Raw genomic sequence first — 20153 nt, forward strand, 5'->3', positions numbered from 1 at the left:
CGAAGAATTTATATATTAGTCTCTAACATAACAGCAAAACCATTTGAACTCTGATTTGTTGAAAACGTTCCTTTAGTTGTAGTTTTGAGGTAATCATGGTTGATGTGTTAATCAATTTATGCCTGCTTATTCCAGTGACTTTTATCACAAATGCCCAGGCATTTTTTTTCAGTTTCTACAGTACTCCGGAAATAGGATGTGTCAAATTTCCTGAGATAAATTATTTCCAGAGAGAAGTTTGTTATCATGCATCATGACTCCAAAAGCCTTTTTGGGATTTCCTGTGGGAATTGCAATTTTCTGAAAACTGTGTTAGGAAGTAAAGAGGTAAATCTTTTTTAAAACTCAAGGTAAAAATAGTGTTTGAATTTTTCACATGCATTGACACATTTGGTATACTGTCTCATGTGGAAGTATGCTGGAGTTTTTTTTTGTCATTTATAACATGAAGTTAAATGATATAAATAACAATAAAATATTTTCCATTTTACTCCTTTAAAGCCAAGTTAAATACCATGTAGCACCATAGTATAACAGTGGATACGATTAAGATGTTAGGAGATTCAATATTTTAACCAAACAATTTGAAATCTTTTTTGCAGTTCAACTTCAATGTCCTGAATTTGAATTATTTCCTTCCTCAACTGGCAGTAAGCAATTTCTCACTGTGATTTTTGTCAATGGTATTCTAATTATCCAAATTAACATTAACCTTACTCAGTTCAAATCATTCTCCATCAGAAATGTTAATTGCATTGAGAATTTCTTCGGTCATTCCCCTGACAGCTTCAGAGGTTGGATAGAAACCTCGTTCATGTATGTTATAGAACTTCCAAAAAACGACTGCCACCTCTGGGGTGGTGGAGCAGATGAAGCACAAAGAAATTAGCTTTTTTTGTTTTCTAAAAATTATTTCGAGTACAGTAACAGGCCCTTCAGGCCAAAGGAGCCCATGCCACCCAGTTGCACCCATGTGACATGCTAATCTGTATGTCTTTGGAATGTGGGAGGATTCCGGAGTACCCAGGGGAAATCTACATGGTCACAGGGAGAGCGTACAAACTCCTTACAGACAGCAACGGGAAATAAATCCAGGCCACTAATGCTGTAAATCATTACGCTCTCAATGTTATAGATTATGGTGAAATATAAGCACATTATAAATAGGAGACGTAACACCATTACTATACGTTTTTTTTTTGGTGGGCAATATTTTGCCTGTCTTGGTTTGCTCAACATTTTTGTTAGAGAAAAGAAGCAAAGGGAAAAGGATATATAAGACATGTGTGCCATGATTTCATTGCGCACATGAATTTTATCATGACATTTTCTCATTTAAACACTGTAATAATAGGTTGATTTTACATAATAGCTCACTGAGGATAAAGAACATTAGCAATGCAGAAGCTGAGGGAGCTGAGCCCAGGTTTGTCGGGAAGTGTTAACACTTTTCCCATCTGCCATGAGCAATTTGGGTATTTCCTTGTGAATGCAGAAGACCCAAAGTTGCAGCAAGGGTCCCCTGCTATTCTGAATGCCCTCCAACACTGGCTTCCTGTGGCGGTCAGAGGGGACCATATAATTGTGGTTATTCTCAGGCAGTTGTGGGGAAGTTGCAGAACCAGTTAGGACCTGTAACGTGCTATAGATTTCTATGTTCTGTGTTCTATTATGTGAAGAAAGCTGCGAACTACCCAGACAGAAGATGAAGTACTGGGAGCGAAGGACCCGCCTGCCCTGTCCTGCCGCACACGTCTTTCTGCTCTGCATTTTGCAGCTCCTACATTCTTTTCTGTAATTTCTCACCCTCTAACTGCTCCCGTTCACTCATTGATCAGATAACATTATTTATTCCTGTGTTCACCCTGGCAACCCCTTCACCACCATCCCTGCAGCTTTGCAAGTCTTCGTTTGTCACCCCCCTTCCGACAAAGGGTCTTTGACCTTACATCCAACTCAGGAGGCACCGTGGCTAACTGCTTCTGCACTCTCTACAGTGCAATTACATCCTTCCCGTGCACAGTACTCAAAGTCCACCCTGGCCAGTGTTCTATAAACTGCAAAGGTTCGGCAGCACCGAGGAGTTGGGCTGAAGGGCCTGTTTCGGTGCTGTTTAACTCTGTGACATCCGGAATCTTGTATTCTGTGCCCCGAACTATGAAGGCAAGCATGCCGCATGTCTTTCTCACCATCCAGTTTATCTGTGCTGCTACTTTTAGGGAATAGGGAATTGGATACTCAGGTCCCTCTTAATCATTACACCTTAATGTTCGACTGTTTCTATACTATCACTATTTGACTATCCAAAGTTCTTTACCTCACACTGGTTGGTATTAGGAAATGAAATTTCAGTTCTTAACATCTTACCAATTGTTTTCTCCCCGCTACCATGCAAGGTTCTTATAAAAGAGCGTTGCCACTAATTTTAATTAATTTATTTAATCATTATCCATTGTAATCAGAATTGAAATATCACTTGCAAACAGAATATGTTGCAGAAGCTGAAAATCTGAAATGAAAATAGAAACTATCAGAGATACTCCACACTTCAGACAGACTGGGCCTGCCTGTGGAGACTATGATGCTTCAAGTTAATTACTGTTTAATAGATCAGAAAAAGACTGTAATAAACACATCATAACAACAGGAAGGAAAGGAGTAGGACTGTGATGGGTGTGAGGCAGGAAAAATAAAACAGGGCTGGAAAATAAAAAGAGAATTGTTACTATGTATTTGATGCCTTTTGTCATTTATTCTGAAACTTTATAAGGCGATAGGAGAGGAACACAACAGCTTTTTCCTTAATAAGTAAACTAACAATGAATGTTAGTCTTGAAGTACCAATAAGCTACAAACTTTGATTCCAAACTCAATAGCACTTCTTTAGCTCCAGAGGAAGCCAAATAATTTGGGAATGTTTACATAATCCACTTCAGTAAGTACATTTCTGAGTAAAGTAAAATTTGTATCCAGTATAGTTGAAGAACCATTTGTCATTCCCAATGTTTGTCAGAGTAAAGCTGTATGGTTTTTTTTGCTAAATTGCCACATTTTCCAGCAAATACTAGATAATAAAATTCAATTTTTTAATTTCCTGCATGCGAAAAATTTAGGAAGTTAAATACTGGGACTCGCTTTTCTCTTTCACTTCTTTCTCTTTTTTCGACAGAGAAGGAACAATCATTACTCTCTGCATTCTCTGGTGTCATTTGCAGTGAAGGAAATGCCATACAAGATCCAGCCAGAGGAATTACCCAGTGCAAGTACAGTGGTAAGTGCCTTGAGGGAAAACACATTTTATAAACACAAGACTTGCTTGGAGAACATTAACCGGACGTATTCAAGATCCAGAGAAAAATTATAAGATACAACTTCCTTATGCTTAGCTGCCTGCTCATTCCCTGATTTTTGTACTATTGTAGGCTTTAGCATAGTTTAACAGAAGTGCAATATACTCAGGGCAACAGAGAGTGTAACTCTACAGGCTGCTGCATAACTAAAATTTACACAATTCTTTAAAGGAATATCAATGAAACTCATTTAAAGATTTTCAAAAATTAAACCTGTAATTCATAATCTTTAGAATTGAGTACTTTGAGATTAGGTAGGAAGGATATCTCAAAAATCCTGAACATTTGCTATTTTTTAGTGATTCTTGTTCCTGAGAAAAAAAATACTGCTTCATTGCCAGGCCTGCCACCACAGAGCTCATTCCCTCCACATACAGCTCTATACTAAATGCACTATTTCTTGCAAACTACGTAGTGTTCTCTCCTAGGTACTGCAAGTCTCTGTGCAGCTGATGTTAATGGCACCAGTGCAAGTCTCTAATTACCAGTATATCTACTAATTAATCAGCAGAAGATCTCTTGCCCTGCATTGCTATTTGGTCAGTTGTTACATCTGTAACAGCATTTATGAGAACTCCAGTGATGAACAATTTAATCCCATCACATTTGAAGGGAAATACTGTAAAATTCAAATTGTAAATCACATTGATTCATATCCCATCTTCTCTTTTTGTAATGATGGTATTAATTTCAACAAAAATAAAACAGATGTATTAGTACAGAGTGACTAATTTAACATTTTCAGGTGCCATATTTTTATTTGGTTATACAGTGTCATTATAGTATTGCATTATTTATTGTTCTGTGCTAACTGCATGATCTGTTCAGTACATGAACATATAAAAATGGGAACAGCTTACATCCAGCCAAATAATAGCTAGGGTTATGTGATTTGTATTTGTTTCACTTAGTGTTTGACCTGTTATGCTTTACTTCACAGACCATCCATCTCCTGCTGGATGCCAGCCTAGAATCCCAATCCTTCTACCCCCCCACCCCTTCCATCAAGCTCATTCCCTGCCCTACCATTAAGCAAACGATCTAGTAATAATGACAGTTCTCCTCTGAAGACCACATGTGTCAAAATGGCAGCAATCTGGTTCTATCTAATAATAGAGTTTAAAGTCTACAGTTTGCCTCGGGTTTCTTTCAATTAAAACAAATGAAAATACCAAACAAATATCCCAGAATTCTAATTCATTGTTTATTACTGAGTTAATAAGGAATCAATTAAAACATATTAAAGGATTAGCTAAGATAAATTAATGAAAATGCAGATAAATCTGGTCGATGGATTTATTCATGTAGATTATTGTATCTCTATCATAATTTAACTGTATGTAGTTTATTTTCAATGAATATGTCACTTAATGAGAGTCGTTGTTCCAATTCACTGTCAAGCCCTGTTATATAGAATATTCCGTCCTGACAAACTTAATCAGCCTCCCCTATCAAACAAATTTATAATATATTAAATTGTGAACATTTGTGAAAAAACTTGGACTTCATTCATTAAGAGTGTGACTCCAATAAAGATGACTATTATGTTCTACTCAAAAGATGTTTTTGAAGGTTAGCACAGAGATGATGGGCCAGAAGGCCTTTTTCATTGTTGTATTCTCCCTGACCTAGGAAGTATATAATGCAGAAGCATTTGTACTATGTTAACATGGTGGTCAAGCCTCTATATGGGTTATTCTTCCACTGGATTGTGGATTCAGGACTGAGACAAAATCATTCCTTAGCCATTGGGAAATCTAAATTTAAGTAATTACTAAATCTGGAATGAATGATTATGGCCTTGAAATATATAATATCACAAGTGTCCTTCAGCAGGGGAAATCCACTGCCCTTCCCAAATCTGGCCTCTACATGTTTCCCATACGTTGAGGTGGTTTGCTTGAAATTGCCCTGAGAAGTGACCTAGAAAATTGGTGATGAGCAACAAATCATGGCCTTGTCAGTAATGTTCACATCCTGTTGGTGAGTAAAATATAAATTGCCGTGTTTTTCTTGCCCTAGATAAGAACGTCAGTGATTTGGGCCACACCTGATGCTTCACTTGCTATTCCCCCGTGGGTCATAATTCTAGCTGTACTGGTTGGTTTGCTGGTTCTGGCTATTTTGATTTTAGTCATGTGGAAGGTACGTTTTCAGGTTCTCATTTCTCTCGAAGAGGAAGTCTGGACTAAAACACATTGTGCACTAATTTTTAAAAAAGAGCTAACTGCTGACTTGTTGGGTATTTGCTTGAATTAATAATGCTATATAACGTTCATACCAACTATGTCATTGGAAATGAATGTACACTGGGCAACTGATTCTATACAGTCCACTAAGGGGCAAAGGTGATTTTCAATTATAAAGAATAAGCTTAACAGTCCCAATGTTTAGAATAAGGACAAAATATTCCAAGGGATGGATTTTTTTAACCTGCTAGTAGTGCCAATGGATACACTCAGCAGCAGCAAGCACTCCCACAGCATTGGTCTTCGCACGGTTATGTCCCTGAAACAGTGTAGCACTGCCCCTCCACAGTGTGGCACTTCCTCGGTACCGTCCCTCCCTTGGAACCGTCCCTCCCTCGGAACCGTCCCTCCCTCGGTACCGTCCCTCCCTCGGTACCGTCCCTCCCTCCGTACTGTCCCTCCCTCAGAACCGTCCCTCTCTCCGTACCGTCCCTCCCTCCGTATCGTCCCTCCCTCGGAACTGTCCCTCCCTTACTCAGCACTGTCCCTCCCTCAGCACTGTCCCTCCCTCAGCACTGTTCCTCCCTCGGCACTGTCCCTCCCTCACTACTGTCCCTCCCTCTGTACTGTCCCTCATTCTGCACTGTCCCTCCCTCAGCACTGTCCCTTCCTCACTACTGTCCCTCACTCTGCACTGTTACATAGTTCCCTGAAAGCAGCAACCCAAATGGACAGGCTGGTGAAGAACGTATGGGTATATTTGCCTTCATCGTACGAGGCACTGTGTGAGGAAACTGGGCCATCGTAACAGTTGTACAAGTTGCTTGTTAGATTGCAGATGAAGGATTATTTGTAGTTCTGATCGCCCACATAGGAAGGATAGCAATGAAAAGATTCACAAGCATGTTGCCCGATTTGGAGCGCTTGGGTTGTACAGAAAGGCTGGATAGGCTAGGATTTGTTTCCCTTGGAGCAACCGAGGCTGGGGCATGATCTAAAAGAGGTTTGTAAGATTATGAGAGGCATAACTAGAGTAGACAGCCACAGTCTTTTCCCCAGGGTAGGCAGTCTAAAACTACAGGGCATGGGGTTAAAGTGAGAGGGAGAGATTTAAAAGTCATCTCAGGAGCATGTGTTGCACACAGAGGGGGGTGGATATGTGGAACTGGCAGTCAAAGGAGGTGCTGGAGGGCGATACAATGTTTAAGAGGCATTTAGATGGTTGCATTGATAGGAAAGGTTTAGAGGGATACTGACCAACCACAGGGAAATAGTGTAGACAGACATCTTGATTGGCATGAACAAGTTGACCAAAGGGCCTGTTTCTGAAATTGTATGAAACAATGATCTGGAAATTATTGTTACCATGCTTCACTCTGGAGAAAATAATCAATTTTCAGTCTTGTAGTACTGAGTATAGAAATGTTCTAAGTATCCTCAAATGCTGATCTAAGACTCTGTATAATATTCAACTACTCTGCGTTTTAGTTGTACTCCAATCAAAATTAACAGCATTGCCCTGTTTAGACTGTAAAGCAATGGTTAACCTGCAACACTGTTTTCATATAGACATGCCTGTAACTCCTTACACCAGTGAGACACAAGCTTTGCTGGAAATCTCAAAGAGAACATCAGCTCCTGCTTATTCAATATTAATTTTCTGAAAATTTATTAACTTCTATTTTGGTGGACCCACTAACAAAAGCCATTATAAATAAAAACAGGTAACCCTATCGATACTAGGCAGTTCAGGGTGTATCTATGGAGAGAGAGAGAGAGTCGACATTTCACAACAATGACCTTTTATTGGATGGAGGAAATGTGAGGAGGCAAGTATGTTTTAGAGAAGGGAAAGGGGTGGAGAGGACAAAGAGATAATCTGCGATAGGGTGCAGGTGAAGAGGGACTGGATGATGTACTGGCTGAGAGGTGGTGCAGATCGTTAATCACTGGATGGAGGAGGTGTGAATAGTGACACAAATGAGGAAAAATGAAGAGGACAAAAAATGTTGTAACTTTGAAATACTGAACATAATTCCAGTGAGGGTTTTTCTCTGCATTATTCTCATTAACATAGATCGAGGTTCCACTTTGCTTACTACCCACACATCTTACTGATTTGTGCTCTCAGTTTCACCTCTCGTTCCCTTGCCTGTCTCCATCTATCACCGATTTGCCTGTCTGCCAACTGCACCCTTCCCCGTCTACATCATAACTCAATCTGCCTGTCATTCTTCACCCCTCCTCAGTCCAATAATCACTTATTGGCCCTTGTCTCATCACTCCACCTCACCTATATGTATTGGCTATCTTCTTCCTCCTCAATTCGACAATTACTTTCCCCCACAGATGCTGTTTGACACACTGAGATCCTCCAACAGTTCATTTCTTGCTCTAGATAGATGGTTTGATTTGCAAACCTTCATTCTTTCTCATTCAGCACCAGTTGTATCATTCATCTCCCTTGTTCTCCAACTTCGCACATATGTTCCCTTTGAGCATAGCACCCCTTCCTCTTCTCCACAATTTAAAATACAAAGCAAAATTATTATTAACATATATATATGTCACCATATTACAAACCTGGGGTTCATTTTCTTGTGGGCATACACAGTAAATCTAAGAAACACAACAGAATTAATGAAAGACTGGATCCAACAGGACAGGCAAACAACCAAAGAACAGCAAACTATACAAATACAAAAACAAAATAAATAAATAAATAAATAAGCAATAAATATTGAGAACATGAGATGAAGAGTCCTTGAAAGTGAGTCCATTGGTTATGGGAACAGTTCAGTGATGGGGCGATTGAAGCTGAGTGAAGTTATCACCTTTGGTTCAAGAGCTAAATTGTTGAGTACTAATAACTGTTCCAGAACCTTCTGGAGCGGGTCCTGAGGCTCCTGTAACTCCTTCCTGGTGGCAGCAGCAAGAAAAGAGCATGGCCTGGGTGTGAGGGATCCTTGATGCTGGATGATGCTTTCCTGCAACAGCGCTTTGTATAGTTGTGCTCAGTGGTGGGGAGAGCTTTACCCATGATGGATTGGGCCGTATGCTTAATTTTTGTTGGATTTTCTGTTCAAGGGCACTGCTATTTCCATACCAGGCTGTGGTGCAGCCAGTCAATATACTGTCCACCACACATCTATAGAAGTCTGTCAAAGTTTTAGATTTTATGCCAAACCTTCACAAATTTCTAAGGAAGTAGAGGCACTGCCATGCTTTCTTGGTAATTACTCTTATGTGTTGGGCCCAGGACAGATGCTCTGAAATGATAACACTGAGGAAGTTAAAGTTGCTGACCCTCTCCACCTCTGATCCCTGATGAGGACTGGCTCGAGGACATCCAGTTTCCTCCTCCTGAAGTCAATAGTCAGCTCCTTGGTCTTGCTGACATTGAGTGAGAGGTTGTTGGTGCTGGACCACTCAGCCAGATTTTCAATCTCCCTCCTATATGTTGGTTCGTTACCACCTTTGATCTGGCCACTGACTTTGACCTGACTTCAGTCTAACTTTGATCTGATGCATGGTCGTTGCCTGAAGTATTAACTTTATTTCTCTCACCTGATCCACTGAGCATTACTTGCATTTTCTGTGTATTGGATAAATTCTGACAGTGTTTTTATTTTAGTTAGAAACTAATGGGAGCAAGAACACTGTTACACAATTACTGTATATTGACATCTTTTAATTAGGTCATCTTTTCATTTTATAATCCTGCCTGAGCTCCCAGATCTTCTTTCACCAGTCTCTTAAATTTAAACAATCTCCCTCAAAAGGAAATTGGCAGGCCAGCTTTTTATTATCGATGCTCCTAAGTTGTGGAACTCAATATCTAAAACTTTGATGGATGCAGACTCAGCTGACACTTCTAAACTCGAGCTCAAAACCTATTTATTTAACCTTGTTTTTAACTAACATAATTCTGTCTTTTATTTTTATGTTTGCTCTTTATCCCATTGTTTGAAATGTGATCTATAAATAAGTTATTATTATCATTATCATCAGATTTTTAAAATTTTGAACATAGAACATTACAGCACAATACATGCCCTTTGGCCCACTGTCTAAGAGTTTCTTAAATGTCTTTAATGTACAGTATCTGCCTGTATCACTCCCCCAAGCAGTGCGTTCTTTGCGCCCTCCACTCTCTGTGTAAAAAAAACTTAACTCAGACATACTTCCACAAATTAATTCTGTTATTGGATAAATATTTGTAAGATTCATAATTAATTTTTTCAGTACCTCTTTAAAAGTAACAGTCATTGCTTAACAAATATTCTGACAAATAACAAATAGAAAAAATATATATTTAGTGTAATGTAAGTGTGCAATGTTTCTAATGTACCATTGTCTTTGGAGTGAATGTCCAGATATCATAACCTGGGACTATTCTGCCACCTAATGGTTATATTTGCAAGTACAAAGAAGAAACTGGGCATTTCTTGTGATTTTATGCCATATTAACAATGAACAATTAAGCCCTGGTGATATAGATGGAGATTAGAGTGGTATAAAATGGCTGTTTTTATGTGAGCTTCTAAATGACTTTGCATATCAGAGTAAAACTGCAAAAATATTCAACATCAGTATTAGTAGAAAACCATATGAAGAAAACTTGAATAAAAACTTCTGAAGCATTTAGATCTAGAAATATATTCATACGAATGCTCATACAAAATATCTGCACATCACTGTAGCATTTCTACAAGAGAATTGTGCTCCTAAATATTACCCAAAGTAAAGCAAGGTTTCAAAAATTTCCAGTGTTGACTTTATGTCATATTTTTCTGCATGAGATTTGTCCCAATGATATCAGCAATCATGCAATACCCATTTTTAGCTTGTTAGTGTGATTTTCAGTATGACCTCTTTATCTAAAGTACAACAGTCATTGTTTACTCACAGAGCAACCAGCTTTTAACAAGACCAACAGTACTTGAAGGACCATTCACATTCTTTCCCAGGCTACCTACAGCATTCTGCAGGCTCTGTGCTTTCTTTGAACATTGTTCACATTTAGGAGATCATCTTTGCATGCTTCTAAGTCAACAGGCATTTGTTTACGATTTTCTCCAGCTTCTTTTTCATGGAACTGAAAAACAGAATTGGCTGCATGGGCTGCTGGAGCCTGCTCCATAATTCGTTAAGGGGGTTACCTCAGAATTGGCCTCAACACCACTTTCTCACTCTCTTCCTGTATATTACTGGACTACCTCACAGTTCAGATATCTGTCAGTCTCCACCTTTTGGGAAGCCCCTTCCTTTAAAGCTATGCCCCCTTCTTCTAAATATTCCCACAAGGGAAAACATCCTCACTTCATCCACTCTGTCAACCCCTGACAATCTTTGATGTTTTAGGAAGATCATCTCTCATTCCTCTATAATCCAGTAACTAAGTCCAACCTTCTTAACTTCTCTTCAATTTTTCTTCTCTTTACCTGGGAATCAACCCACCAAAATTTCTCTACACTGCCTCCAATACGAGTTATCCTTCCTTAAATGTGAAGGCAAAATCTGTGCACAGTGCACCAGATGCAGTCTCAGCAGTAAAGCTGCTTGAAAATTTCCCTGCTTTTATTCTGCGTGCACAGGTGTCATTACTCAGTGTAATGCACCAAGTCTGACTTGTATCAAGGCCTCTCTGAAAAGCAATGTCCACTTAAGCTATGCTTCAAGAAGAGTGTCCTCAAAATGACCTCAAATAAAAACTGACACTTGCCCTTGGACTGTCAAGTCACAGTCACCATTAGCTTCAGAAACATTTCAGGCTATTACAGCTGATCTATGCCACATTTCATTTGGAGTTAGAAGAGATTTGGTATGTCACCTGAAACACTTGCAAATTTCTCCAGTTGTGCTGAGGAGACCATTTTAATAGGCTGCATCAGTGGTGTGGGGAGGAGGGAGCTACTGCACAGGATCAAAATAAGCTGAAGAGAGTTGTAAACTTAGTCAGCTTCATCATGGGCACCAGCTTCCAGAGTATCCACAAGATCTTCTAGGAACAATGCCTCAAAAAGGCATCTTCTACCATAAAGGACCCCCGTCACCCAGGTCATGCCTTGTTCTCATTGCTCCCATCAGGAAGGAGGTACAGAAGCTTGAAGTCACACACTCAACGATTCAGGAACAGCTTCTTCCCCTCTGCCATTCAATTTCTGTATGGACAATGAAACCATGAACACTACCTCACTACTTTTTTATTTCTATTTTTGTACTACTTATTTAGTTTATCTATTTAAAACACACACACACACACACACACACCCCCACATTGTAAGCCCTTGCATAGTGCAGACACTCAAAGACTTAAGTCAACTACACTGAATGGATATTTAGAGCTAGTACAATATGAAACAGCAAGAGCATGCAGTGAGACCAGAGGCAAGAGCATGTGCTGATATCTAGATTAAATGCAATGTCTAGATGCCATATGCAAATTGGCATCACATTAAATCTGAAGCTCCCGCATATAAGATGCTATTACTGAAACTCACACAGACATGTGCAGTTCATATGCATACACTAATATCTATGTACGCACACATACATGAACACATGAATACAACACATTATTGCACATGTACACACATACTGTACATACACACGTGTGTGTGTACACAGGCATGCATACACACAGAGCTGAATACTACAGCACAGCTACTGTGAAAGAAAGATGGACTTCAAGCAAATTTATCAACCCATTAAAAATCTCTGTACCCTTTCACACCACTAACCTCCTAACCCAAATGTATAACGGCTTCTCACTGCCAGACACTTCTCAGCTGGAAAGGCATAAAGTAGAGCCTCGCCTTCTGGGGCTTGACATCTTGCATTGGGGTAACAAAGATCATTGTCACCTTCCAAAAGGCACCTTAATAGAATGTAAGTGTTGGAATTACGGAAATTGACATACCATATTGTCACTCCATGGCAACATTAGAATTCAGTAAACATTGCACCTTTGGTAAAGAAACGTTATACATTTTTAAAACATCTACATTTGTTCTCTTTTGTCAATATTAAATAGTACTGCCATGAGAGATGCCAGCACTAGCAGGCTGTTATCAGCAGTACAGATTGGTTTCTGATCCCAGACCATAGTTGCTAACTTCATGTGGCCTTATAACAGGGGTCCCCAACCTTTCTTGCACTGCGGACCGGCCAACCGATGGCAGGGTGGGGTGGGGTAGGGTTGCCAACAGACAAGAGTAACCGTCAAATACGTTGTGTTTACCCCAAGAAGACTATAATTACCGTGAAGCCTTGCGCGGGCACTTGTGTGCGCATGCGTGCCGATTTTTTTTCTACAAATCGTTTTTGGCGATTCTGTTCGGGGGGGTGGGGTGTTAATCACAAGTGGAGTATAGAAGATCAGTCAACTATAAGTCACTTTTTAGTGGCTAATATACTCAATTTCATTTCTAAAAGGGTTTATCTAACGAATTTGATATTGAACACACAGCGCATATTTTCCTCGCATGAATATAGTGATAAGTCAATTACTGTATAAGTCAATAACATCATAACATTTTAAGTAACATTTGGATATTAAACACACAGCGCATATTTTCCCCATATGAACATATAAGATCATTGTAACCCACCAATATCGCTGAATCAGTGGGAGCCCTGGGCTTGTTCTCCTGCAGCAAGACGGTGCCATCGAGGGGTGATGGGAGACAGCGATACTCGAAGGGGGTTCCTTATGTCCATTCTATTCCGCAATTTAGTTTTCGTTGCATTCATTGCAGAGATATGTTGGAAATGGAAGCAACGTTTTCAGTGCTTTCGTGGTTATCTCAGGATATTTAGCCTTGACTTTGATCCAGAATGCCGGCAGAGATGTTATGTCAAACATACTTTTCAGCCCACGGTCATTTGCAAGCTCGAGGAGTTGATCTTCTTCCCGCGCTGACATGAATAACGTGTGCGTAATGACCTCACGTGCGTTCAAGTTCAACAGTGGGCGTGACAGGGAATGAGGAAAGGTGCAGCTGACTCATATCGCCAAATCATATCGTTTCCTTGCGGCCCGGTAGCACATGCTTTGCGGCCCGGTGGTTGGGGACTGCTGCCTTATAACATGACCAGCCAGACTGGCTTCATGCAATGTCCTATCTTTTTAAAATTCTAATTGAACTCATTAGAGGAATGGAGAAGGATTACAAAAAATATATACATTTTTACTACAGTTGATGACTATAAGATACAATCTCTATCCTTCAATAATTATTCATCATAAGCGTTGCAGTCATAGCTGAATAAATACGCCCATCCATTTACCTGATTATCAAGATTAAATAAAACTAAGTAACCTAACAATTAAAAGCATTAACTCCACGTTCATTAAATAGAAATGGATTGTTTTACTTAGCATTTTCTTCCTAAATATAAAGAAAAGTGGCTTAATCTACTGTAAAATGGTTTGATGGATTTGCAATCTACCACAACTGTTAGTTAACTAATTAGCACCCTATTAATTAGCCTGTTCTCAATTGTCAGAAGAGTGATGGATTATCAAGTGCCTCTTGCATAGCAACTCGCTGAATCTATGTGGGTCACTCAGCTCCTGCCCTCCTTGCAGCCTTGGTCTAAACATGGACAACAGAGCTGGATCCCAAAATATAACTGCTCTTGACATGAAGTCAGCATTGGATTGAGTGTGACATCAAGAACTCCTGACTAAACCAGAGCTAATGGGAGTCAAGGAAAAGACCCTGTGCTGTTTGGGATTAGCACAAATGATGGTTGTGGGAGGGTCGGAGGTCAATCACCTCAGCCTCAGGACAGTGCTACTGGAGTTCCCTCGGCTAATGGACTAGACCCAAAGATATTCAGCTGCTTTGTGCATGACCTTCTTTAGTCGTAAGGTTGTTCACTGATAGTTGCTCAAACTTCTCCACTGATATCTAGACTTAGGATGATGAGTGGTAAATAATGCAAGTGCCAGGCAATGGTGATATCCAACAAGAGAATATCAGCTATCACTGCCTGGCATTCAATAGCATTCCCATCACTGAACCCCCATGACCAATATTATATTGTCTTTATATTGGCTGAAATTTGATGTTTGATTATTATATCCTGTTTTATGTAAAGCACTTGAACTACCTTGTGTTTGAAAAGTGCTATATAAATAAACTTGCCTTGCCTTGCCTTGCCTTAGTAAGTTGGGGATTGTTATGTTGCTGCTGGAAGTGCGGCTGCCCCCTAATATATACCCAGACTGTGCTGATCATTGACACAAACAACACATTTCACTGTATGCTTCAATGTATGTGTGACAAATAAAGCCAACTCTAATCTCTACACCATTGGCTCACTCAGCCAGCAATGCACAGTAGTAGCAGTTTATACCTCTCCTTCTGCCCCCCCCCCATCAAATACACCACCACAGTGCCATTACCTGGACTGTGTTGTAGAAGACAGGCGCACTGACACTGTGCACCCCTCTCTGTTGGATTCAGATGGTGCTTGTAATTGTTTTGTCCCAGAGCTGACTTTAATTCCCCCCACCCACCCCATTGAGGCTGTAGTTCAGCGATAATTCCTGTTGGAATCCCTTTGAAGAAAAGGAATGAATGTTCCCACTCTCTCGGTCTCTACCCATTCTCAGGGGACCACATGTTACCAAACAGCTCTCAGACCTGCTGCCCTGCTGTCACTGGACTTTAGGAAGTGGAAGTATATGTTGGTTTAGACCTGGGATTCCCAACATTTTTTTATGCCATGGACCAATATCATTAAGCAAGGGGTCTGTGGCCCCCAGATTGGGAACTCCTGCTTTAGAGAGTGTGTCATGATGGATTCAATCCCAATGAGGACACTTAAAACCTCTACCACCCTGGATAATTCTGTAAAAGATTCATTTTGGCATTCTTTCAAGAGGACATCTAGTTCCTGTGGCAGGTTGTTGAGGTTAGGTCAGATCCACTGAGCAAACATTTTAATGAAGCCTAAATCAGCTATAACTGTGTGTGCATCAGAATGCAGCCTTTCACCCACATCCATTTTGCATGAGTTAACATTGCTTGTGTTCTGAATGATCCGCAGTGAGCATCAGAAACAAGATGATTCACAAGGACATAGTTTACAGTGAATTAATTGAATTAAGATGCATGGAATTGACTGTCACAGCGAAAGGGGTTTATACCGATCAATTCTAGCAGCCAGGATTGTCTTGTATTTTAAAGTGGAGGGGTTTGGGAACAAAATGGGCAACTTGCAAAGAAACTATGAGCAGGTTCATCTGTTCAGACATGAGTCAACTATGTTGTTTGTGATATTCCATTTTTCTTGGTTTTCACCCTGTCACAGACATTTGCTTTCTTCTCTCCGCCCTTCCCCCTTCTCTACTACTTAAAATGGATTTGATTCCTAACTATTCCTAGTTCTGATGAAAGATTAGCAACCTTAAACTTAAACCCCACCCTCCCTTCACAATGCTGCAGAACCAGTGTAATATTTCCAGTATATTTTTTGCGTATTGATATGGCCAATTTGTTTTGTTTGATGTTAAGGGAAAGTACTTAGGTGCATCCAGATCTTTAATTATAGACTAGAGTTTGCAGTTCTTGTACTTTCAGTATAACCACTTTGTAGTGTGCACCTTTTTAACTTAACTTGCATTGTTTCCATAGTTTGGGTTCTTTGATCGTGCTCGCCCACCTCAAGATGACAAAACAGATCAAGAACAGCTTCACCCACAAAAGTTGACAGATGCCTGAGGACCAATGACAGCTGCTTAACCCATTTAACTCTTACTTTAAAGATGTCTCCACACCATTAAGAATTACTTCCATGTATTTACTTTTGGTCATCATGTAGAAGACAATATTAGGAGGAAAGTAACTTAGAGCAAAACAAGTTCACAGGGAAAGTCTATTGTTGATGGTGCAGTTAGGCATACTGAGTTCCTTTGCAGTTACCATTCTGCCATGAAAACAGTAAAAGACCTTTTACTCTGTCTAGGGTGGATTTGTTATTTTTAAGTTGTATTGATCATCTTAAGGTATTTTTTTTGAAGTGCAGGTGCTGTGCACTTTGTAAATCAAATAAAATGATGTCTTATTTTGAACAAATAGTAGAGGTCCACAGAAAGTCAGAAATTTTCCATGTTACATGAGCCTCATGAGTGCAAACTTCCAAATGGACTACTATATTTCATGAATTATGTATTGCTGTCCTAGTTGGGCAGCTCTCCAGAAATGAATTGCATGTAAGAAACATAATTTCTTGCAAAGCAGTTGTGGAACTTACTTTCCTTGTTGGCATTGCTAAGGTTAAGGAAGAATTACCAAATAAGCAGTTCTCACTGCAAGATAGACAGCTACACCCATGTATGCATTATTTTTGAAGTAACCAGGTAGAAAATCCAGATGAATTAGACTAGTTTGGAAGAAGTATTCGCAAAATAGATCCTTAAATGTGGTACTTCATTCATTCTATGGTTTTATAAGGAAGCTGCACTCCTGATGTCTGGATTTTTTCATGTGAAATAATTTGAAGTATGGTGTCATCCTGCACTGGTAGTGGGAGCAACAAATTTTTTTACGTGCAATATTTTCTATACGTATTTATAAATTTCTGAAGCATGTTTACACTGGGATTTAGCCATATGTGAGCTTTACATTTAAGGTTTTTATAACTATTTTATGTATTTTTTATTGTAATGAAGATCTTTCAACTGTATGAAATAGTGACAAAGAATTACATAACCTCTTCACAAGCATAAGCAATTTTAAGATGTATCGTAGTTTTGTTTGCTAATTTACACATGTGCTAAGTTACTGACATTTACAAAATTACACAACTTCTGTGGAAATCTGTATTTATGGGTTCTGTACCATTCTGGAACATTTCTAATGTAAGTGCAAAATATCAACTCCAACATTGGATACTGTTGTACTATAGATATAAATTGAAAATACATTATCATATGGCCAATAGTAACATGATTTCACGAGATTTAACAATGCAGGATCAGTTGTTATTGACAAGGTTGTAAATTTTTTGGCATTTGGAGCAAAGAATCCAATTCTCCTGATGTTACATTTTTAAAATTTACTGTATGTATATCTGATAAGCCTGTGTCGTATACTTTGTAACTCATATCCAATAAAACGGAGCAGTCAGACTGCTATGTGCATTTTATCTGAATTACTAAACAGATATATTGTGGAAGAACTGATAGCTGTATTCTAAGTCTGAATGTCTTTCTATATATACCAATGAATATTGTGAATTCTTTGTGTTCCCAAGAACATTGCTGGATCCCCTTTATCTGCTATTGGGTGCTCTTGTTTTTTAAAGGAACTTTCAGATTTGGCAATCCTTCTCAAACTTGCCATTGTTGCCATTATCCTTCTACGCTTTGTGTGCATTTCATTCTGAAGTGTCGTTTTGTTGGCCAGGGACAAGCACAGGAGCCCGGCAGTTTTGCATCAGTCAAGTTAAGTGAGTGGGCAGTGCAGAAATGGCCTCAGCAACAAAAACCAGGATGCTGAGAGAGTGCTGCCAATTCATACTGGCAGCAGTGGCTCAGGAATCGTACCATCATGAGAAAATTGTAGGATTGGAAAAGGAATGCTTTGATGCATAAATCGTTTGCACCTTTTTAAATCTGGCATGATCAAAGCTGGCATAATGGAAAGGGAAAACGCACCTTATTTGAACTGCACTGAAACCAGATGTGCAAAGCTCTTCAGGACTTTGGACATTGTGGGTTATGTTTAGCTTATAAGATAAATCTGGTGTTGAGAGTGATATAATGAAAGTTTCTGAGATAAAATAAGGAATTTCCTGCATAAATCTACGTTGAGAGCTTTCACAAATGAAGATGAAGTTGAAACTCAATTTGCTCACACATCTTGGGGGTATGTTGAAAAACACATAGCTTTGTCTTCTATTGTCAACTGAAAAATGCCTGGTGTTAGTAACTTGCAACAGGAATCATATGCTTCAGTTTTGTAATGTGGACAAGGAAGAATCATTCTGACACAGAATAAATGAACAGTTAGTCTATGATTTAATCCCACTGTTGTTTTCTGTTTACTGTTAATTGGTACTTCAATCCATTTTCAAGGAAATTTTATTTTAATTACCTTCATATAAACTGCACAAGAGCAGCCAGCGAACCAAAGACACAAAAGACTGCAGATACTGGGATGAGGAGCCACTAACAGTTTTTTGGTGCAACTCAATGTGTCAATCTGCATTAGGACCTTTGAAAACAAGAGTATGGACCAGAAAGGTCAACAATTCCTCTGTTCTCACAGGTGCTGCTCAACATGCTGACTTCCTCCAGCAGATTGGTTTTTGCAATCAGCATGTATCCTGATAGCTTTTTCGAAAGCTGTTTTCTTTTATTTTAACTGATTAATATTTTTAAATCACAGAGCACTCCAGTTGGCTATTTATTTATTTACCGACTCTGCAGAGTAGTAAGTCCTTCCAGCCCTTTGAGTAGTAAGTCCTTCCAGCCCTTTGAGCCACACCACCCCAGCAACCCCACAACCCTGATTAACCCTAACCTAACCAATTTGCAATGACCAATTAATCTACTTGGTGCATATTGGACTGTGGGAGGAAACTGGAGCACCCAGGGAAAACCTTTGCATTCCTTACAGAACAGCACTGTAATTGAATTCTGAACTCCAGAATGCCCGGAGTTTACTTATTCACATATCTTTCTTTTAACTCAAACAAATTTGCTTGCAAAATTAAGAGAATTAGCTGAATTTCTCATACTGTGCTATATATAACTGAGCACTGTTTACTTCAAAATTTTTGTTTTGAAATAAATCAATATTGAGAAAAATATTGAATGTAAGCCAGTTGATTTTAATCTTCACCATAATATTTATTTGTGACAATTTAAGATGCTTTATTTGTACTTTTTCCAGTGTTTATCAATGTAGATTTATTTTTCGTTTCTAAAAGGGTTTATCTAACGAATTTAATATTAAACACACAGCGCATATTTTCCTCGCATGAATATAGTGATAAGTCAATTATCAGGGGAGGACAGGGGAGCTTGAAGTAAGTGTTGAACGAACTTCCAGTAGAAGTGGTAGAGGCAGGTTCGATATTATCAGTTAAAGAAAAATTGGACAGGTATATGGACAGGGAAGGAATGGAGAGTTATGGGCTGAGTGCAGGTTGGTAGGACTAGGTGAGAGTAGTGTTCGGCACGGACTTGAAGGGCAGAGATGGCCTGTTTCCGTGCTGTAATTGTTATATAGTTATATGGTTAGATAAAAACTTATTTCACTGACATAGGCAGAGCTCATCAGCCATGCAGAGTAATTTTCTTTTCTTTTTCAATATTTTTATTAATTTTGACATGGAAGAGTACAGAGTACATGAAGATATATATTATGTCAAAAAAAGATAAAATAATACCAATACTTTATATTTGAGTCACACTTGCAATCTCATTACCCTGTATTCATGTAATTTAAATCGTAATATTGAAATGTGATAATTTTATTATATAAAAAAAAGAATCTAAACCCACTGCCAAGATCAAAGCTGTTTGGTAAAGGAAGAGAAAAAGGAAAAACATTCCTTTTAATATAGTGAAATATGTTTTTAGCCAACATCT

The 20153-nt window shown here is 39.1% G+C and overlaps 1 protein-coding gene across 1 annotated transcript in view; it reads left to right on the top strand.

The window, feature by feature from the left end:
• itga8 (integrin, alpha 8) overlaps positions 1-19369 on the top strand; it is a 270386-nt gene extending 251017 nt beyond the window's left edge. The window contains exons 28-30 of the mRNA XM_072253739.1: positions 3170-3271; positions 5373-5495; positions 16189-19369. Coding sequence (XP_072109840.1) covers positions 3170-3271; positions 5373-5495; positions 16189-16275 — 312 coding nt within the window. The 3' untranslated portion in view covers positions 16276-19369. The remainder of the gene's footprint in view (positions 1-3169; positions 3272-5372; positions 5496-16188) is intronic.
• The last annotated feature ends 784 nt before the right edge of the window (positions 19370-20153 follow it).

This window comes from Mobula birostris, chromosome 3 (genome assembly GCF_030028105.1).
Source record: "Mobula birostris isolate sMobBir1 chromosome 3, sMobBir1.hap1, whole genome shotgun sequence".
Lineage (NCBI taxonomy): Eukaryota > Metazoa > Chordata > Chondrichthyes > Myliobatiformes > Myliobatidae > Mobula > Mobula birostris.